The 18,700-nt window shown below is 36.8% G+C and overlaps 1 protein-coding gene across 6 annotated transcripts in view; it reads right to left on the minus strand.

Moving 5' to 3' along the window:
- pibf1 (progesterone immunomodulatory binding factor 1) overlaps positions 1-18,700 on the minus strand; it is a 159,550-nt gene that overhangs the window by 110,418 nt on the left and 30,432 nt on the right. For all 6 annotated transcript variants that reach the window (XM_069890573.1, XM_069890572.1, XM_069890571.1 and 3 more), the window contains 4 exons: positions 15,521-15,654; positions 14,472-14,580; positions 13,293-13,474; positions 5,154-5,279 (listed from right to left, as the gene is read on the minus strand). In XM_069890573.1, coding sequence (XP_069746674.1) covers positions 5,154-5,279; positions 13,293-13,474; positions 14,472-14,580; positions 15,521-15,654 — 551 coding nt within the window. The remainder of the gene's footprint in view (positions 1-5,153; positions 5,280-13,292; positions 13,475-14,471; positions 14,581-15,520; positions 15,655-18,700) is intronic.

Consider the following 18,700-nt stretch of genomic DNA (forward strand, 5'->3'; position numbering starts at 1 on the left):
GTGGATGCTATTCACTCTATTTCCATGCCATCAACAGTGAAGGGACTACAAGAGTCTGCAACGGCTCACATCATGAGCCCACTCTTTCCCCTCATAGCAAGACCCATTAAAGACATATAATGGACCATGGAGGCAACGGAGGCCTTCCAGACCACTAAAAACACCTTAACTAATGCCACCCTCCTCGTGCACCCGCAGACAGATGCCCCAATCACCCTCATGACAGATGCTCCACTGTACTTGAGCAACTGGTGAATGATGAATGGACAATGGCAACTGCTGGCCTTTTACAGTAAACACCTCAGGCCACCAGAGCTCAAGAACAGTGCTGGTGGATCACAGTAATGTGATCCAGAGAACAGTTAGCCTTATACCTGGCAATTCAGCACTTCTGTTACTGGAGGGGAGGAAGTTCAAAATTTATACGGACCACAAACCCCTTACCTTCACTTTCAGTAAGATGTCATATCCGTGGCCAGCCAGGCAACAGCGGCACATGTCCTACATTTCCAAACTTACATCAGACATTGTACACAAAGCCGGCAAATCCAATGTGGTGGCCGACGCCCTATCCTGTCTCGCTATATTGGTGGTGCACGACCCTACCCCTGGCATCGACAAAGTGGCCCTTGGCTGATGCACAGCAAGCAGACCTTGACATTCCGGCTTACCGGATAGCGCTCATCGGTTTACAACTGGAGGATATCCAGATCGCCCCCGACAATCGCACGCTGCTCTGCGACACCTCGACTGGTAAACCTCACCCTGCCATTCCAGCTGCATGGAAGAGGCAGGTTTTCAACTCAGTCCACAACTTGGCTCACTCCACCCAGAACTAAAGTCAAAATGGTGGCAAACAGGTATGACTGGCATAGCCTCCACAAAGAGGTTACCCCGTGGGCCAGGATTTGTACTCAGTGCCAATCATCCAAAATCTACTCATATCAAAGTTCCACCACAGACAGTCAAGCCAGCATTTCGCTACTTAAGCCACATGCACATTGACATTGTGGGCCCCTACGTATCCAGAGGAATACGTTACCTTCTCACAATGGTCGACTGGATGACCAGATAGCCAGAGACAGTACCACTATCAGAGGCTTCCATAGAAGCATGTGCATGGGCTTTACCCACACTTGGGTAGTGCGTTTCTGGGTCCCCAAACACTTTACATCGGACAGGTGGGGGGGGGGATCCAATTTACTTCCAGTCTGCAGTCCGCCTTAGCCCATACCCTGGAGACCCAACTCCACCATACCACGGCGTATCACTCACAAGTGGGTGGAGAGGTTCCACAGACACCTTAAGGCAGCCTTAATGGAAAATCTTACCACACCTAACTGGGCCGATGAACTGCCTTGGGTCCTGTTAGGCATCTGCACCGAAGGAGGACCTCAAGGCATCTTCTGCTGGGTTAGACTATGACGTACCCCTAATTATACCAAGCAAATTTGTGACGGCCTCTAAGGACTTAGGGGAGCCCCTGGCAACCGCAGTGTCCTGACTACGCAAGCGACTAGGCACCTGGCCCCCGCTAAAACTAGACTACACAGCCAACCCTGCACTTACATCCCAAAGAACTTTACTGACTGTAAATACATGTTTGTTCAGCATGGGGCTCACCAACCACCTCTACAGTAGCCTTACGAGGGGCATACCATGTCCTCAGACATAATGGCTCCACCTGTGTTTTGGACATTGGCGGCAGAGACTTTCACACTTGACTGGTGAAACTGGCCTACTGTGACTTTGACCAGCCCATCACTCACCTTACCCCAGAGTGCAGGGGTCAGCCTCCTAAAAACAGTGCCCCGATCGCCAGATGTGGGTGGGGGGGGGGGGGGGTCATGTAGTGGCCCACACCACGGACCGACACAGGAAGTGGCCGTCAAATGCAGCGACTGGCAAAACATCGTGTGGGTTGAAATGCCCATTTCCAAGGCTGCCGGCAGAGTGGTGAAACTGGCCAATCACTGCTGGTGGATTGCAAGGGGCCCAATCTGGGCCTGGGTCTCTGAGGTGACCAATCAGCAGCCGGCCCGCTCAAGCCACGCCCTGCTGGTGAAGTGTCTGAGCTGACTATAAACGGCAGAGCTGCCACTGAATAAACTCAGTGTCAAATACACTCCACTGGTGTGTGTGTCTTTCTTCTCCTGCAGATTCGAGCTACAGCCTTAGAGCTATAACTGAGAGGTATAACCTAGCTGAAGCTGTAGCAACTTCGCTACATCAGATACATTATGTAGAATTTTAATCCAAGGAATGATACTGACACAGAAAAATATTGCTGTCAACGAAAGCTAGATATTATACTCATCACTGCCATAAACGTGATCTAGAGACAGTTAAAAAGATTCAGCATATGTTTTTATATAATTAATTCTAAAGCAATTCCAAGGAAACAAATGAGTTCATTTGGAAGATAGTATAAACATATATGGATAAAAGAATGCAAAAATGAGCACATAGATAACAAACTGAAGCAATAAAAATAAATATGAGATGGATAATGTTAAAAGAAAAAAAGGCTCCAGAAATAGTTCTAATTTGTATAAACAAGTTTGAATTTGATGGAAGCAGAATTTATATTTATAAACTTAAATGCACATGTCAAGAGTGGCTTAATTAAGACATCACACTATTAAACATTCAGTTAAACCTAAATGGTGTGGACCTCACTTCTGCTGGTATGTTGATATAGCAGCTGTTGAGCAATTACTGAAACATGCCCTCCAAACTGTTGAATCTCTCACCAAGATTCTAGTACAGTTTAGCCAATTAAAGTGTAGAAAAAAAATAAACAGCCACATATTTAACTATATATCCAAAGACTTGAAAGTTAGTTTCCAGTTTACTCTGTTATAACAGTAAGCAATGTTTGTCTCAATTATTATCACAACATCCAGGATAAATATTTTTTTTAAATTTTTCACACTATGAACCATATTGACCAAAATACACACAAACATTTCCCTCTTGAATATACACAGTGTCATTTTCTCCCCTTTTCCCTCCCTCCTTCCCACCCCCCTCCCTATCCACTAAACATTCAACATATACAATAAACCCATAAACAATGTCATCACACAATGAAAATAAACAAGAAAATTGTGTCTTCTACTTTTACACACTGGGTCAGTTCATTTCGTCTTCTTCTCATTCTGTCATTTTAGGGGGTGGAGGTCCATGGTAGGACTTCTCTGTTGAACCATGTACGGTTCCCAAATTTGTTCGAATACTGTGATGTTATTTCTTAAATTATATGTTATTTTTTCCAATAGAATACATTTATTCATTTCTATGTACCATTGCTGTATTCTCAGGCTATCTTCTGATTTCTCAGGTTGACATTATACATTTTTTTGCTACAGCTAAGGCTATCATAATAAATCTTTTTTGTGCTTCATCCAAATCGAGGCCAAGTTCTTTACTTCTTATATTACTTAGAAGAAAGATCTCTGGATTTTTTGGTACGTTATTTTTTGTGATTTTATTTAATACCTGATTTTGATCTTCCCAAAACATTTCCACTTTCTCACATGCCCAAACTGAATGTACTGTTGTTCCCATTTCCTTCTTACAGCGAAAACATCTATCTGATACTGTTGGGTCCCATTTATTTAACTTTTGGGCCGTGGTGTTTAGCCTGTGTAACCAATTATTATTGCATCATGTGTAACCTCATGTTTATTGTATTTCTCATAGTTCCAGAGCACAGCTTTTCCCATGTTTCATTCTTTATCTTTATGTTTAGATCTTGTTCGCACTTTTGTTTGGGTTTACAGCTTGTTTCCTCGTTCTCTTTCTCTTGCAGTTTGATGTACATGTTTGTTATAAATCTTTTTATTATAATTGTGTTTGTCATCACATATTCAAAACTGCTTCCTTCTGGTAACCTCAGTCTGCTTCCCAATTATGGAATGAAAAGCTGGTGCAACATAGGAATTCACCAGTACTGCACCATTTGCTCAACATTTGGAAGAAGATTCACGTAGAAAGAAACAAAAACAAATTACCAACTACCAAAATCAATATTGACGCAAACTAATACCTTTGGATATATAGAGAATGGGAGAGAAAAGGGATCAAAAGAATAGAAAATTATTTTTTGGGAAATAATTTATTATCTTTTGAACAAATGAAGTACAAATATGGTATAACTCATGGTACAATGTTTGCATACCACCAACAGGATAAATATTTTTTGATGCAAAAGAAACAAATACTTGTTTTCAGAAATTGATCAAGGTTTTTTTTTAAATGTTCATGGCATATGATGGAAGAACATTTGATCATCAGGTATTTTTTTTTAATACATCTAGTTCAGCTACCCAGATGTAATAGTGGACAGAGGACTTGTCTAATGCATTCATTTTCTGCTGGATATCAAGAAATCTTTTAGCACATTGCCTGTACTATTGATATATACAATAAAGATGGACATCAAGCTGAAGTGCAATTTAATATAGATGGAATTCAGCAGGACTAGGTTTCAAACTTGGCTCCTCAAGCACAAACTTGAAGTAGACACATCATGCTATATTCTGAAATGAGAACTAGTTGCATGTACTAAAAACAAGTAGGCAAAATATTTGCATGTACTAAAAACAAGTAGGCAAAATATTTGCAACAATGAGACTCATGGCAACAGATTTTTTAAAAATTCCAGAGAGATGGAGCATAAACAGTGAAAAGTTGAGACAAATACCAAGGCCATAGACAAATTTAAAAACAAGGATGATATCTTTAAATTACAAGCATTGGAAATTTCTTTAGAGCAGAAAAGTCCTCAAAGAAAATTGAGATCGTTTAATATCATGAATTAGATCAATGGAGGCAATTTTTGTGCTCGTTGGAATACAGGTCAGAGCATAAGAAAAATATTCTCACTTTCTACATATGCCAATCAAGACAGTGAAGGCTCCTGGTGACATAAAGCAACATCAATCAACAAACAGCATCACTTTTTCATCTATCAAATGCTTCCTGATTGGTCTTTGGTGTTCTGAACCACCAACAAAATAAAAGCGAAATTGGTCTTCTGATTTCAGAGAGGCAAGTTTGGGGGAATGAGAGTAGTTGATCTTATTTGGAAAGGGCCAGGATGAGTAGTTGACAATTCATCCTTTCACAGACTAAGGATATATAGTTACCTGTTTTCCCTCTCATACATTTCTTTGGAGCCACTTCGAAGATGTTCAATTTCCTGGTCTGTTTTCATTCGAATCTGTTCTAGTTCATGTCGAAGTTTGTCCTCATATTCATGTTTGTAATGGTCCCTTTAAAAAGAATGACAAACATTTTAATATTTACAGTCACATCAAGAGAAAGATGAAATATGTCATAGATCAGTTGTATGATCAATTAAGATTTTTAGAACAACTAGTTGTATCTCACTTGTGTGAAATTCATTTTAAAATCTATTTTAAAAATGCACCATTTTCTTGCATCACTTTTCTAATTTTCCAAGCAAGTCTGAATCAAATTTTGTAGATGAGTTTTTTTCAAAACTTAATGTCTTCTCACAAAGGTTTAACATCTATTATTTACAAGAAATTGTTAGGTTTAAAATCAGACTCCATTAGTTAAAATCAAAGCTGTTTGGGAACAGGATTTAAATTTGACCATATCAGATGTGGATCAGAACACATTAAGTTCGTAAATAGATTTTCATTATGCTCTTTACATTGTCTATTACAATTTAAAATGGTACATAGAACACATTTGACTAAGGCTAAAATTACTCGCTTTTATTCCAATACGACTCCCTGGTGTGACAGATGTAAGAGCAGAGAAGCGTCATTAACTAACGTAAAGGTTAAAACCTGTTTTTTGATTCATAGTTAATTTTGTGGCTGCCTCTTTAAGAGAACTATTGCTTGTGTTACCATAGAGAGTATGATGCAATATGTCATAATATCCACCCAGAGTAATAGCTGGCTTATTCGGCTAGATGTGAAGAAAGTGTGAGAATGAGAAATTTTTCTTTGAATTTTTGCATCTCTTTAAATACCTTATTGTATCTCTTTAAAGTTTTTGTATTTCTTTAAGCTAGTATCTCTACATATCTTTTATATCTTTACTTTACAGTATAATGCTTTATTATTCACCATTATGACAATCTTAATATGAAGCTAAGCAAAAGGTTTATCTGTTTTCTCAACGAATTAAAACTATATAAAGTAATAGTCACAGAGCTTGATTTGTTCATTTAAAGAAATCGAAATTCAGAATATCGTAGGTCATGCTTTGGAAGATGATACTTTGAAATAAGGATATATTTGAAAAAGGAAAATGTTATCTATATTTTTTCCAATGGAATACATTTATTCATTTCTATGTACCATTGCTGTATTCTCAGGCTATCTTCTGATTTCTCAGGTTGACATTATACATTTTTTTGCTACAGCTAAGGCCATCATAATAAATCTTCATAGTGCTTCATCCAAATCGAGGACAAGTTCTTTACTTCTTATATTACTTAGAAGAAAGATCTCTGGATTTTTTATTTAATACCTGATTTATATCTTCCCAAAACATTTCCACTTTCTCACATGCTCAAATTGCATTTCCTTCTTACAGTGAAAACATCTATCTGATACTGTTGGGTCCCATTTATTTAACTTTTGGGGCATGGTGTATAACCTGTGTAACCAATTATATTGTATCATGCGTAACCTCGTGTTTATTGTATTTCTCATAGCTCCGGAGCATAGCTTTTCCCATGTCTCATTCTTTATCTTTATGTTTAGATATCGTTCCCATTTTTGTTTGGGTTTACAGCTTGTTTCCTCGTTCTCTTTCTCTTGCAGTTTGATGTACATGTTTGTTATAAATCTTTTAATTATAATTGTGTCTGTAATCACATATTCAAAATTGCTTCCTTCTGGTAACCTCAGCCTGCTCCCTAATTTGTCCTTCAAGTAAGTTTTCAGTTGGTGGTATGCAAACATTGTACCGTGACTTATACCATATTTGCACTTCATTTGTTCAAAGGATAATAATTTATTTCTAGAAAAACAACTTTCTATACTTTTGATCCTTTTCCTCTACCATTCTCTAAAGGAAAGGTTATCTATTGTGAAGGGGATTAGTTGATTTTGCTGCAATATTAATTTTGGTGATTGATAATTTGTTTTTTTCCTTTCTACGTGAATCTTCTTCCAAATGTTGAGCTGATAGTGCAGTACTGGTGAATTCCCATGTTACACCAGCTTTTCATCCCACTTATATAGTATATGTTCATGTACCTTCTCCCCTATTTTATCTAGCTCTAATCTGGTTTCTCCCTTGTTTGATAAAAATCTGATAGATATCTTAATTGTGCTGCTCTGTAATAATTCTTAAAGTTTGGTTGCTGTAAGCCCCCTTGTTTGTACCATTCTGTTAATTTATCTAGCACTATCCTCGGTTTCCCCCCCTTTCCATAAGAATTTCCTTATTATTTTCTTTAGCTCCTTGAAGAATTTCTCTGTTAGGTGAATTGGTAACAATTGAAATAGGTATTGTATCCTTGGGAGGATATTCATTTTAATACAATTTACCCTTCCTATCAGTGTTGGTGGTAAATCTTTCCAATGTTCTAAGTCATCTTGTAATTTCTTCATTAATGGCTGATCATTTAATTTGCATAGATGGCCTAGATTTTTTTTAAGTTGAATACCTATGTATCGGATTGCTTGTGTTTGCTATTTAAATGGTGATTCTTTCTTAAACTTTGTGAAATCCACATTATTCATTGGCATTGCTTCACTTTTATTTGCGTTGATCATGTACCCCAGTACTTCTCCATATTCCTTCAATTTCTTATGTAATTCTTTTATTGATAATTCTGGTTCTGTTAAGTATACTATGATGTCATCTGCAAATAGATTGATTTTATATTCCTTCTCTTTTATTTTTATCCCTCTTATTTTATTTTCTGTCCTTATCAGTTCTGCCAAGGGTTCTATAGCTAACGTGAACTGTGAGGGAGATAGTGGACATTCCTGCCTTGTTGATCTGCTTAATTTAAATTGGTTTGATATATATCCATTTACTGTCACTTCGCCAATGGTCCCTTATATAATGCTTTAATCCAATTAATATATTTCTCTGGTAGGTTGAACCTCTGTAGTACTTTGAATAAATAATTCCATTCTACTCTGTCAAAGGCTTTCTTTGCGTCTCAGGAAACTGCCACTGTTGGCGTCTTGTTTCGTTGTGCTGCTTGGATTAAGTTAATGAACTTACAGATATTGTCAGTTGTTCGTCTTTTCTTAATAAATCCAGTTTGGTCTAGTTTTACTATTTTTGGTACACAGTCGGCCAATCTGTTTGCTAATAGTTTAGCAATTATCTTATAATCTGAATTGAGTAGATATATTGGTCTATACGATGCTGGTGTTAGTGGATCTTTCCCCGTCTTTGGTATTACTGTAATTATTGCTGTTTTCATGAATCTGGCATGTTTTGTGTTTCTTCTATCTGGCTCATTACTTCCAGGAGAGGAGGAATTAACAAGTCTTTAAATGGTTTATAGAATTCTATTGTGAGTCCGTCCTCTCCCGGCATTTTATTGTTCGGTAGTTTTTTTTAATATATCCTGTATTTCCTCTATTTCAAATGATTTTATTAATTTGTTTTGCTCCTCTTCTTGCAATTTCGGTAGTTAAATTTTAGCTAGAAACTCATCTATTTTGTCTTCTTTGCCTTCGTTCTCAGTTCGATATAATTGCTTGTAGAAATCCTTGAAGTTTTCATTGATCTACGTTGGGTTATATGTAATTTGTTTGTCCTTTTTCCTTGATGCCAATACAGTTCTTTTAGTTTGATCTGTTTTTTAAGCTGCCAAGCTAGTATTTTGTGCATTTTTTCTCCCAGCTCATAATACTTCTGTCTTGTCTTCATTAGTTCTTCTCCACCTTGTACATTTGTAGTGTTTCGTATTTTATTTCTTTATCCGCCAATTCTCTTCTTTTTGTTGTATCTTCCCTTGTTGCTAATTATTTTTCTGTACTTGCTATTTCCCTTTCCAGCTGTTCTATTTCCCGATTGTAGTCCTTCTTCATCTTAGATACATAACTTATTATCTGCCCTCTGATAAATGCTTTCATTGCATCCCATAGTATAAATTTATCTTTCACTGATTTCGTATTTATTTCAAAGCACATTTTAATTTGTCACTCAATGAATTCTTGTCTTTTAAGTAGCATGGAGTTTAATCTCCATCTCTACGTTCTCGGTGGGATGTCCTCCAGTTCTATTGCTAATAACAGGGGTGAGTGATCCGATAACAATCTTGCTTTATATTTGTTTTTCTAACTCTCCCTTGGATGTGGGCTGACAACAGGAACAGGTCTATCCTTAAGTATGTTTTATGTCTACCCGAATAATATGAGTATTCCTTCTCCTTTAGGTGTTGTCTCCTCCATATATCCAAAAGTTGCATTTCCTGCATCGATTTAACCATAAATTTGGTTACTTTGTTCTTTCTGCTAGTCTTTTTTTCCAGTTTAATCCATCTTAGAGTCCAAATTAAGGTTAAAGTCCCCTCCTACCAGTATATTCCCCTGCGTATCTACAATCTTCAAAAAGATATCTTGAATAAATATTTGATCCTCTTCATTAGGTACATATAAATTGAGCAAATTCCAAAATTCTGAATATATCTGACACTTTAATCATTACATACCTCCCTGCTGGATCTATTATTTCCTCCTCTATTTTGATTGGTATATTTTTATTGATTAATATAGCTACTCCTCTGGCTTTTGAATTATATGTTGCTGCCGTTACGTGCCCTACCCAGTCTCTCCTTAATTTCTTGTGTTCCACTTCAGTTAGATGTGTTTCCTGCACGCATGCTATATCAATTTTTTCTTTCTCCAGTAAATTTAACAGCCGCTTCCTTTTGATTTGGTTATGTATTCTGTTAATATTTATAGTCATATAGTTCAACATGACCATTTCATACTTTGTTTACCTCTCATTTCCGCTTCCTCACCACCACTTTTCCCCCATATCCATTTTTGTTTTCTTTTTTTGAACACACTGTAAGACAATACTTCTAAAACATAAAATATTTCCACTATTCCCACATCTAAAATTCCCTTAACCCCAAATGTCCCCCCACTCTCTGAGATGCCCCTTGTCTCTTGCCAGGCAACCACAACTCCCCTCTCCATTTGGATTGTGAACCCACTGGAATGATTCTTCTTTATCTCTGGTTCAGAGCCCCACTATTTCTTCTGCCTCTTTTGGCGAGGCATGCAATTTTAATTAAATGGAAGGATGCTGCCCCATCTACTCATGATCAGTGGTTGTGTGACATCATGTCCTGTTTGAACATGGAAAAGATTTGTTATTCAATTAATAATTCAGATACAAGATTCCAGAAGTTATGGGGGGGGGTCATTTATGACTCACTATCTTACTTTATAATTTCACTCTAATGTAATTAAATTGATTCTTTTATCTTTTCCACATATTTTATATTTTTTTTAACCTTTATTTTTCTTTTAATACTAATCACATATAGCACCTGGCAATGTGGTTAGGTAAGGGGTTTGAATTTTTCTCCTTTATTTTCTTCTTTCCTTTCTATTTTTGCATTATTAGAGATTTTTCTAAGTATATACTATCTATAATATGATTTACAATTTGTGAATGTTAGTGTTATGCGGAATGTCTTATTTAGTCTGTGTAACTGTCCATGCTATCTTATTGATTGTATCTTTTTTGTTTGTTCAAGTTCTTTATTAAAATCAATATAAATATGAATTTTTAAAAATGCATTCAAAATTTAAACGACTATTTCAATTTAATTTATAAAATGGAATTTTAGTTGTTAAATACCATTAAGATTCACTTGCATGATTTTCAGTATTCCTGATCCTTCCGGCTTCTAACCCTTTTTTTGATCTATTATTTCCATATGCTGCTATGACAATGACTCTCAATTTTATCCACTGGCATTGCTGACCTCTCCTCACAACACCTAAAATTTACAGCAGTCCTCTCATTCAGGCCAATCTCAATACTGCTGTTTAATCTGGTGACAATGTTGTTTGTAAACCTGACTTCTGCATCATAGAGGCTGAATTCCTGATACCTCTTTCTGGATCATTACTGCACCACTGACAAAGAAGCCATTGTCTTCTGTAAAGCCACCAAAGTCGTGTGATCTTCCCTTCCTTCTTTCCAGTGTCACAAGACAGCTTTCTACCCAAAACCAACAAGCACAACTGTTTTGATGGACTCATTATTTAAGCTTGCTTCCAAAAAAATGATAATGATTATCAAGATCAACCTGCCAGCCCCAGAAAATTGCCAGGGCAGTATGTGCTAGCTGCAACCATATTCAGATACTTACATAACCTTCCTTGCATCATAAGGTAAGAATTGGAAAGGTTCACTCATTTCACACTATATTTAATTCCACTTTCAACTGCTCACCAAATGGATCGGACCATGTCTATATGTAGTAAATCCTAAACATTCAGGTTTAGACTGGCAAGTAGCAAGTAGAACTAACATCACAAACAATAACTATTCCCAGCATGAGAAAGCCAAAATAACTACCTCAACACTTTCAATGATATTATCATTGCTGAGTTCTACACCATTAGCATCTGAGGAGGGAGAGTCACAAATGACCAAAAACTCAACAGAACAGATATATAAGGTAGTGTCACGATTAGGTCAGTGGTTACTTATATTGCATCAATGGCTCATCTCTTCTCAAGGCTTTCCTCAATCTATGAACAGTCAGGAGTATGATGCAATACCATCAATTGCTGGTCAAATACAGCTCGTCACCCACCAGAACAAAGCAATCCACTTCAATGTCCCAAATGTTCATTACCTCACCACGAGTAGACAGTACAGGTAGACCCCGACTTACGATGGGGTTTATTTTGGTAATTCCAAGGTTTCTGCAATGTCTCTTACTGCTTTATTCTCATTTTTTTAGCCTCAAAATGGCTTCTTTGACTTTCATTAGCACAACTCTGGTCACCACATTGAAAGATAGCAACTACAGACTCCAAAGGAGATCAAATGCTTGAAAGAAAGCCTAGCTCTCTTAACCTGCATAAATAAAGCAATTAAACATACCAGATTAATCACAAACACTTGTGAAGCCAAATATCCCAAACATATGGGGCAATTAAATGGGGAACTATGTATAAAAAGTGCTGTAATTTCCACATGGTCAAACTAAAGGCTTCTTCAGGTGCATTTTCCGCCAAGAGTGCCCCTGCAGAAGCGGAAGCAGCCCTCTGAATTGCTAACAGCACACCACTGGCCACCTTAAGGGACAGCTGCACCGGATGCGCCTCTGTGCGCACTCTGGCTACTGTCCCTTCTGGCTGTCAGGTTTGGGATGGCTGGCTGTCAGAGCTGAGACAGCCGGCGCGGGCTATCAGTGCAGGGACGTTCCCACACTGACAACCCGCGCCAGCCACCCCACAGTATGTGGACTCATATCGGGCTGTTGGGAGAAAGCGGGGACAGCAGTATCAGTGTGGGGACGTCCTCACACTGACAGCCCACGCTGGCTGGCCCTGCCCTGACGTCCCGCAGGGGCAGCTGGGAGGGGAGCTGTCAGGCAGTTGCCAGCTGACTGTCATGTCCTTAGCAGCCACTTTCAGGCAGCTGCATTCATGTGCAGGGGAGCACCTCAGTGCTCTGACGATTATCCCTCTCAGAGGAGAGTTACAAAGTTCGCCTCGCAGTTGCCTCCTGCACTTTCAAGTGGCCTCCCGACAGCCGCATATCGGCATAATATGCGGTTTTACAATCGGGGATCTAGGCCACCTGAAAGTGCCTTAAAATATGTACAAATAACACTGATTAAAATCTAGAATGTGCACTTCAATCACATGTGAATTGTTTGATAACAACTTTAAATCTGTGGAGCAAGGAAAAAATTGTGTTTTGTCCCAAACATTATGGTGGGCACTGTATATTCAAGGATGTGATCAATTGATTTCTGGTTGCATATGGAATAAGAGATATTGCGATTTAGAAAGTGGAGGGAGAGAATCAACCATGATATTGGATGTTGGAAAAGCTGCATTTTCATTTACATTTCCTTGAGAAATATTTAATATTTAAAAGAAAATCTTTAACCACTTATCATATCTTCATGACCTCATGGACATTCAACAGAATGGTTTCCATCATGAGGAACATCATGAGTGATAGACCATTTACAGCAACTTCACTTGTATTTCTTCAGATCATCATGGTTGGATAGCATGAGGTAAGGAGATGCTGGGCATCTATATATTTAAGACTAAATCATTTACCTTGAAATCACATATTTTTCATACATTTCTTCTCTAGCTCGCTTTGCTTCCTCAAGGTGAGTTTGGAGCCGTTCTATACGGTCTTCTTCATGAGCACAACGAATGTTCAGCTCCATATTTTGACGATTCAAGTATTCTTTATCTTTTTGCAGCAAGCCAATAGACTGTTGCATCGCTGCCACCTGAGTGAAATACAGAAAACTGCCTTCATTGAATTTTAACCATATTATTTGGTGATTTGAACAGTTACCACCGGGCAAATAAATTTTAAGATGTCACACAAGCAAGAGACTCATTAACCAGATTTAAGTTTTCAGTTCCATAAATAGTTCAAATTCTACAACAGATATTTAGTTATTAATATGAAAATATGCACTGAAGGTACTCCATTCTTAATCACCGATAGAATTTAGAAATGTGTTTTCTTAAAAAGACAAAATATTTCTGATTACTATAGACCACAAAGCCCAACAAAGTAGACTGCATTGTGGTTATGTGCCACCTCAATGTACCAAAGACAATCAGGTTTTGGTTCACTATCATCATTTGTTAGCATTTATTTTTCTTTCAGTGCCATATTCGGGCAGCATTTTCACATTACAATTTCCATTGATTGTACAAACCAAATCACATCTTTTGAATTACATCAGATATTGCTTACCAGTTGATCAATATCCCATGATATCTTGATATATCGGTTATATTTGACTGTAATCCAGAATGCTTCATATTTGGAAAACTAGTTTATCAAGATATGCTTACATATAGTATTCCTTCAATGCAGTACCAAAATATTAATCGAGATTATGGTTCAAGACTTGATACTGTATAAATATGAGGAAGTGAACATCGTGCTCATTAGTAGACTAATATCCAGAGGATTAAATTATTGATGAGGAGTATGAGGGAGGTGAATTAGTCAAAAAAAATTTTTTTATTTGAAAATAAATATGTAACTTAAAAAAAACACATTGGCTCCACAGTCTAAAGGGAAATAAATCTGGTCTGACCCATTTGTGGCTCCAGACCATCAATGGTGGACTCTTAACCAGCTCCTGAAATGGATAACCAAGCCTCTCAGTTCTACAGCAATAAATAATCAACTTAGGCTGTAACATCTGAATCCTGTGCCAAGGATAAGGTTTAAACGCTGCATGATAACCCTTATAAGATAAGCACCTCTTTGGATAAATCATTTTTCTCCTTAGTTTGTACTTTGTGAGTGATTTCAAGCAATTCCAGTGTCTTCCTGAGCTCTGAAGCCTCCTTGTCAAGTGAATCTCTCTCTCTGAAATAAAGCACACATAATTTAACATATTATTTCAATACCATGCCAAGTTAAAAGCAGCTCAAAGATATATTTCCATCTCTAAAACTTTGAAGCTAACAAATAAAACAGCATTTTAAAACTTTAATCTTAAGATTTATTACAATCTTTATGTACATCTCTGTATTGTTGGTTTTGCCAATGTTATTTGAACAATCGAACCCTTCAAAGCATAACTTCATGGAATTCTTCATTCAGAGAAATACAATGTCCACATACAATTTCAAAAGCTTGCATCATATTGTTCATATTCCAACAATTAACTTGCTCACTTTCTGAAACCATTAATAGCCATCAGAAACATTCATTTTGCATTCAGAATCAGAATTTATTGTCATGAACAAGTAATGAAATTTAGAGTTGATGACATGATTCAAGAAAAATTTCTTCAGCAGTTTAGTGACTTATCAAGTGCTGTGAACATAAACACAGAGGCGAGTGGTAGTTCACAAGTAACAATTCAACTAGTGCTGGTTTTTTTTGGTAATATACCAGAAGTATTCTGTACAGCCCACACTTTATTTAAACATTGCAATTTAGACATCACAAATCCATCAACTCACCATATGCAATGCCAAAAAGGAATTGCTCGTTTGCATTCCTTCCTTCAAATATGCACTAGGTATTTGGAACATCTTGTTCATCCCTCTAATTTCATCAGGCCAGTTCGACAAAGTGTCACATATGCATACTGACCAGGAAACTGATCATATATTTCTCCCCTCATAGGCTATTGCAACACTGTGAGATTATGCTTCATAGAGCTAACCACAGTGGTTTTCAATGCCAAATAGGGATCTATTCTTAATTCATTTTATATTTTGAGTCAACATTTGAGATTGTGTGTAGAACCAATGTAAAGAATCTAGATAAAACTACCATAAAATATAAACATACTTACTGCTTTACTCGATCATAATTTTCCCTCTTATAGTCTGATTGCTGAATTAGTTGCTTAGTGTCTGCTAGTTCCAATACAAGGCGCTGATAACGAATCTCAAGATCAGAGCGACTTTTCCTTTCAGATTCATAGCTCTAAAGATGAGTGTAGAAAAATTACCATTAAATAATTAGCTTTTCAAAACCTCAAAAAAGATGAGGTAGTCCACGTTAACACACTGCAAGACCCAGAAAGGAAGTACGCATTGGACTGATAAGTGCCAAGTTGCGTTCACACAACGAGTGAATCAGGCAACAATCATCTCCAATAAGAGAGTGTCTTACCATTTACCCCTCATTTTCAAAAGTATTACCATCATTCAATGTCAAATAAGCAGATAGATGAATAGAAATGAACTGAGATATGTAAAGTATGAAAAAGTACAATAAATATGAGATATAGACTAGTTCAGTATAATTTTATTCATCAGTTACATTTGACACGACAAATGTGACACAAAATGAACCATACTTATTCGGATTTATGTTTTAGATGTGGACAAGAAGTTGATACATTTCTGCATTCAACTTGGCAGTGTTCCACAGTTAAACATTTTGGTTTGAAATAGGTAATTTATTAGAACAAATAATGGGAGTAAAATTCTCACAGGAAACGATGCTATTTTTACTGGGAGATATTAGAGATATTAAACCTAAATTAAAACAGAATTTGTATGGAGTGAAATTTGTTCAATTTGCATTGGCAATAGCTAGAAATGTATTGCCATAACTTCAAAATCGGATATAGACTTGGGAATGGAGAAATTGCGAGTGAAAGTTCGGAGATGTATTCCTCCTGAGAAAATTACTTATAATTTAAGAGATAAATACCATATATTTTGTAAAATATGGTGTACATATTAACAAAATGTGGATATTAATATTTAAATGAATCTCAAACATTCGCTTTCTCTTATAGGTCTAAACAAGATATTGAAAAGTGAAATATTCCCAATGAGGATCTCTTGCCCTGTTCTTTTTCTTTTCTTTTTTTCTTGCATTTGTAGGGGGTTGGAGGGAGGAGGTGGGGGGGTGGTAGTAGAGGGTTTATTCTATTTTACTTTATTTTATTTCCTTTCCTAACACACCACATGTATTGGGGTTGAATTTGAAATATTGTAAATGTTTATTTTGTGGTTTTAAATTTTAAATAAAGTATATATCAAAAACAAGCCACAAGTCAAGAAGATGGCAGAATACTTTATTTCATAACCTAACCTGTTAAACAAAATTGCAAGGAATCAAGCTCATGTGCAGTATTTTAGGAGGCGAAGATGATCACAATTATTAGAAGAAATTTCATGATGAACAACTCACAATTCTTTATGAAATTACATTTCTACGGTATTTTTTTTATTTTTTAACTAACCAACAGAAGAAAAAAAGGATGCAAATTCATTCCATTTAGAGATTAAAATATAGCTGCATAGTGGGAAATTAAAACAAGAGGGCATAAAAAAAATTCTTTTACCTTTAACTTTCATTAAGATGAAGTTTATTGCAAATGAGTGACATTTTATATGAGCCTGAGAAGAGTCAAACAAAACTATAATAGCAGTTGAGTTACTTTGATATTACTGCTCGTTCTTCTATAAAGAATCCATAAAATATAACCTTTATTGTCATTGCACAAGACATCCTGATGGTGCACACACACATCAAACAAATAAAGTATAAAACAGCAACACAATAAAACAATATAATATTCAATGTTTGGCAGTATTCAGTTCATGTATAGCTCTGCAGTAAAAAGAACCATTAAAATAAATGATCAAATAAAATAATTTTGGTCATAAAGGAAAAGTCAACAAAAAGAAAATTCTGCATGACCTTTCATTTTTCACGATTAAAATTCTGTACTCGGGTGTAAGTCAACTAGCAATTTGTTCCCATAAACATGCTTCCAAAATTAACATCAGGATAGAAATGATTCTCAATTTGCAGGAAACATTTGATTTGTCATGCAAATATTAAACCAAGACTTTCATGGGCTCCTGTTGTTAAAATTAATAAATCTATCTGAAAGAATTTGGTTCCAAAGTGAATTTAAATATCAGATGATTGTGATAAAATTAAGTTACTATAGCGGGCTATGTAAAGGTTAAAACCTTGTGTTTTTGATACTTTTATATATTTTGTGCCTATCCCTTTAAGAAAAAATTGTTGTTTGTAGTGTTACCATTGTGACTATGATGTCATATGTCATAATATCCAATTAGACCCTGAGTTTGTATCTCATTCTTCGAGGAATCATGAGAGATGTGTAAGCTCAAGATACTTTTCTTTGAGTTTCATCTTGTATCTTCATTCATATTATTTTGTTTATTTCTTTTATATCTGTTTAAAATTGAATATGGTTATCATTATACAGTATGCTTTGTTACTCACTGTTATGAAAATCTCAATGCAAAGTTATGCAACATGTTTATTTGTTCTATCTACGAATTAAAGCTACTTACAACTGCAACTAAGAAGTTTGATTTATTGAATTAATGAGATAGTAATTCAGTATATTGTTGCTTACATTTCTTTGAAGATGACACGTTTTGAAATTGGGAAACACTAGGACTTGGGAAGTGTCGTCTATGAGCCAGCGACCATGCAGTTAGACAGTCCTAATCACCACCCAGTCGGTTGAGAGAAGATGGCATGGGCCCCCTTCTCTTCTCAGGAGAAGCCCACTTTTGGCGACCCACGTTGCCCAGGAGATGTCGCCTCTTCCTGGTTGTGCGTCACTGAGCAGGCAATGACTCTGCAGCGCGCTGACGTCACTCCCTTAGACCAGTGTGGCCCAGACAGGAAATGGGTCGTCCCCTTAAAGCAGCGCGAGAGATTCCAATAAAGTTCAGTTACTGGTTGACCTTTGTACTGTGTGCATGTGCTTCATTTCATAGCAGCCGCTACAATGACCCCGATGGTTCCAATGTCTTTGGAACCCACCTCGAACATGACAAAATGCAGGATGCTGCTACCGCTGCAGTCACAATGGCTGCGACCAACATTTGTGGACATAAATTTGCCACCCCTATGGGCCAACCAGTTACAACTGGCCAAGTCGCAATTCCAGGTCAGTGGCATTGTCTCAGAGGACACTAAGTTCTGGTATGTTGTCAATGCCCTGAACGACGCTACCGCAGCCAAA

Source organism: Narcine bancroftii, chromosome 7 (assembly GCF_036971445.1).
Source record: "Narcine bancroftii isolate sNarBan1 chromosome 7, sNarBan1.hap1, whole genome shotgun sequence".
Lineage (NCBI taxonomy): Eukaryota > Metazoa > Chordata > Chondrichthyes > Torpediniformes > Narcinidae > Narcine > Narcine bancroftii.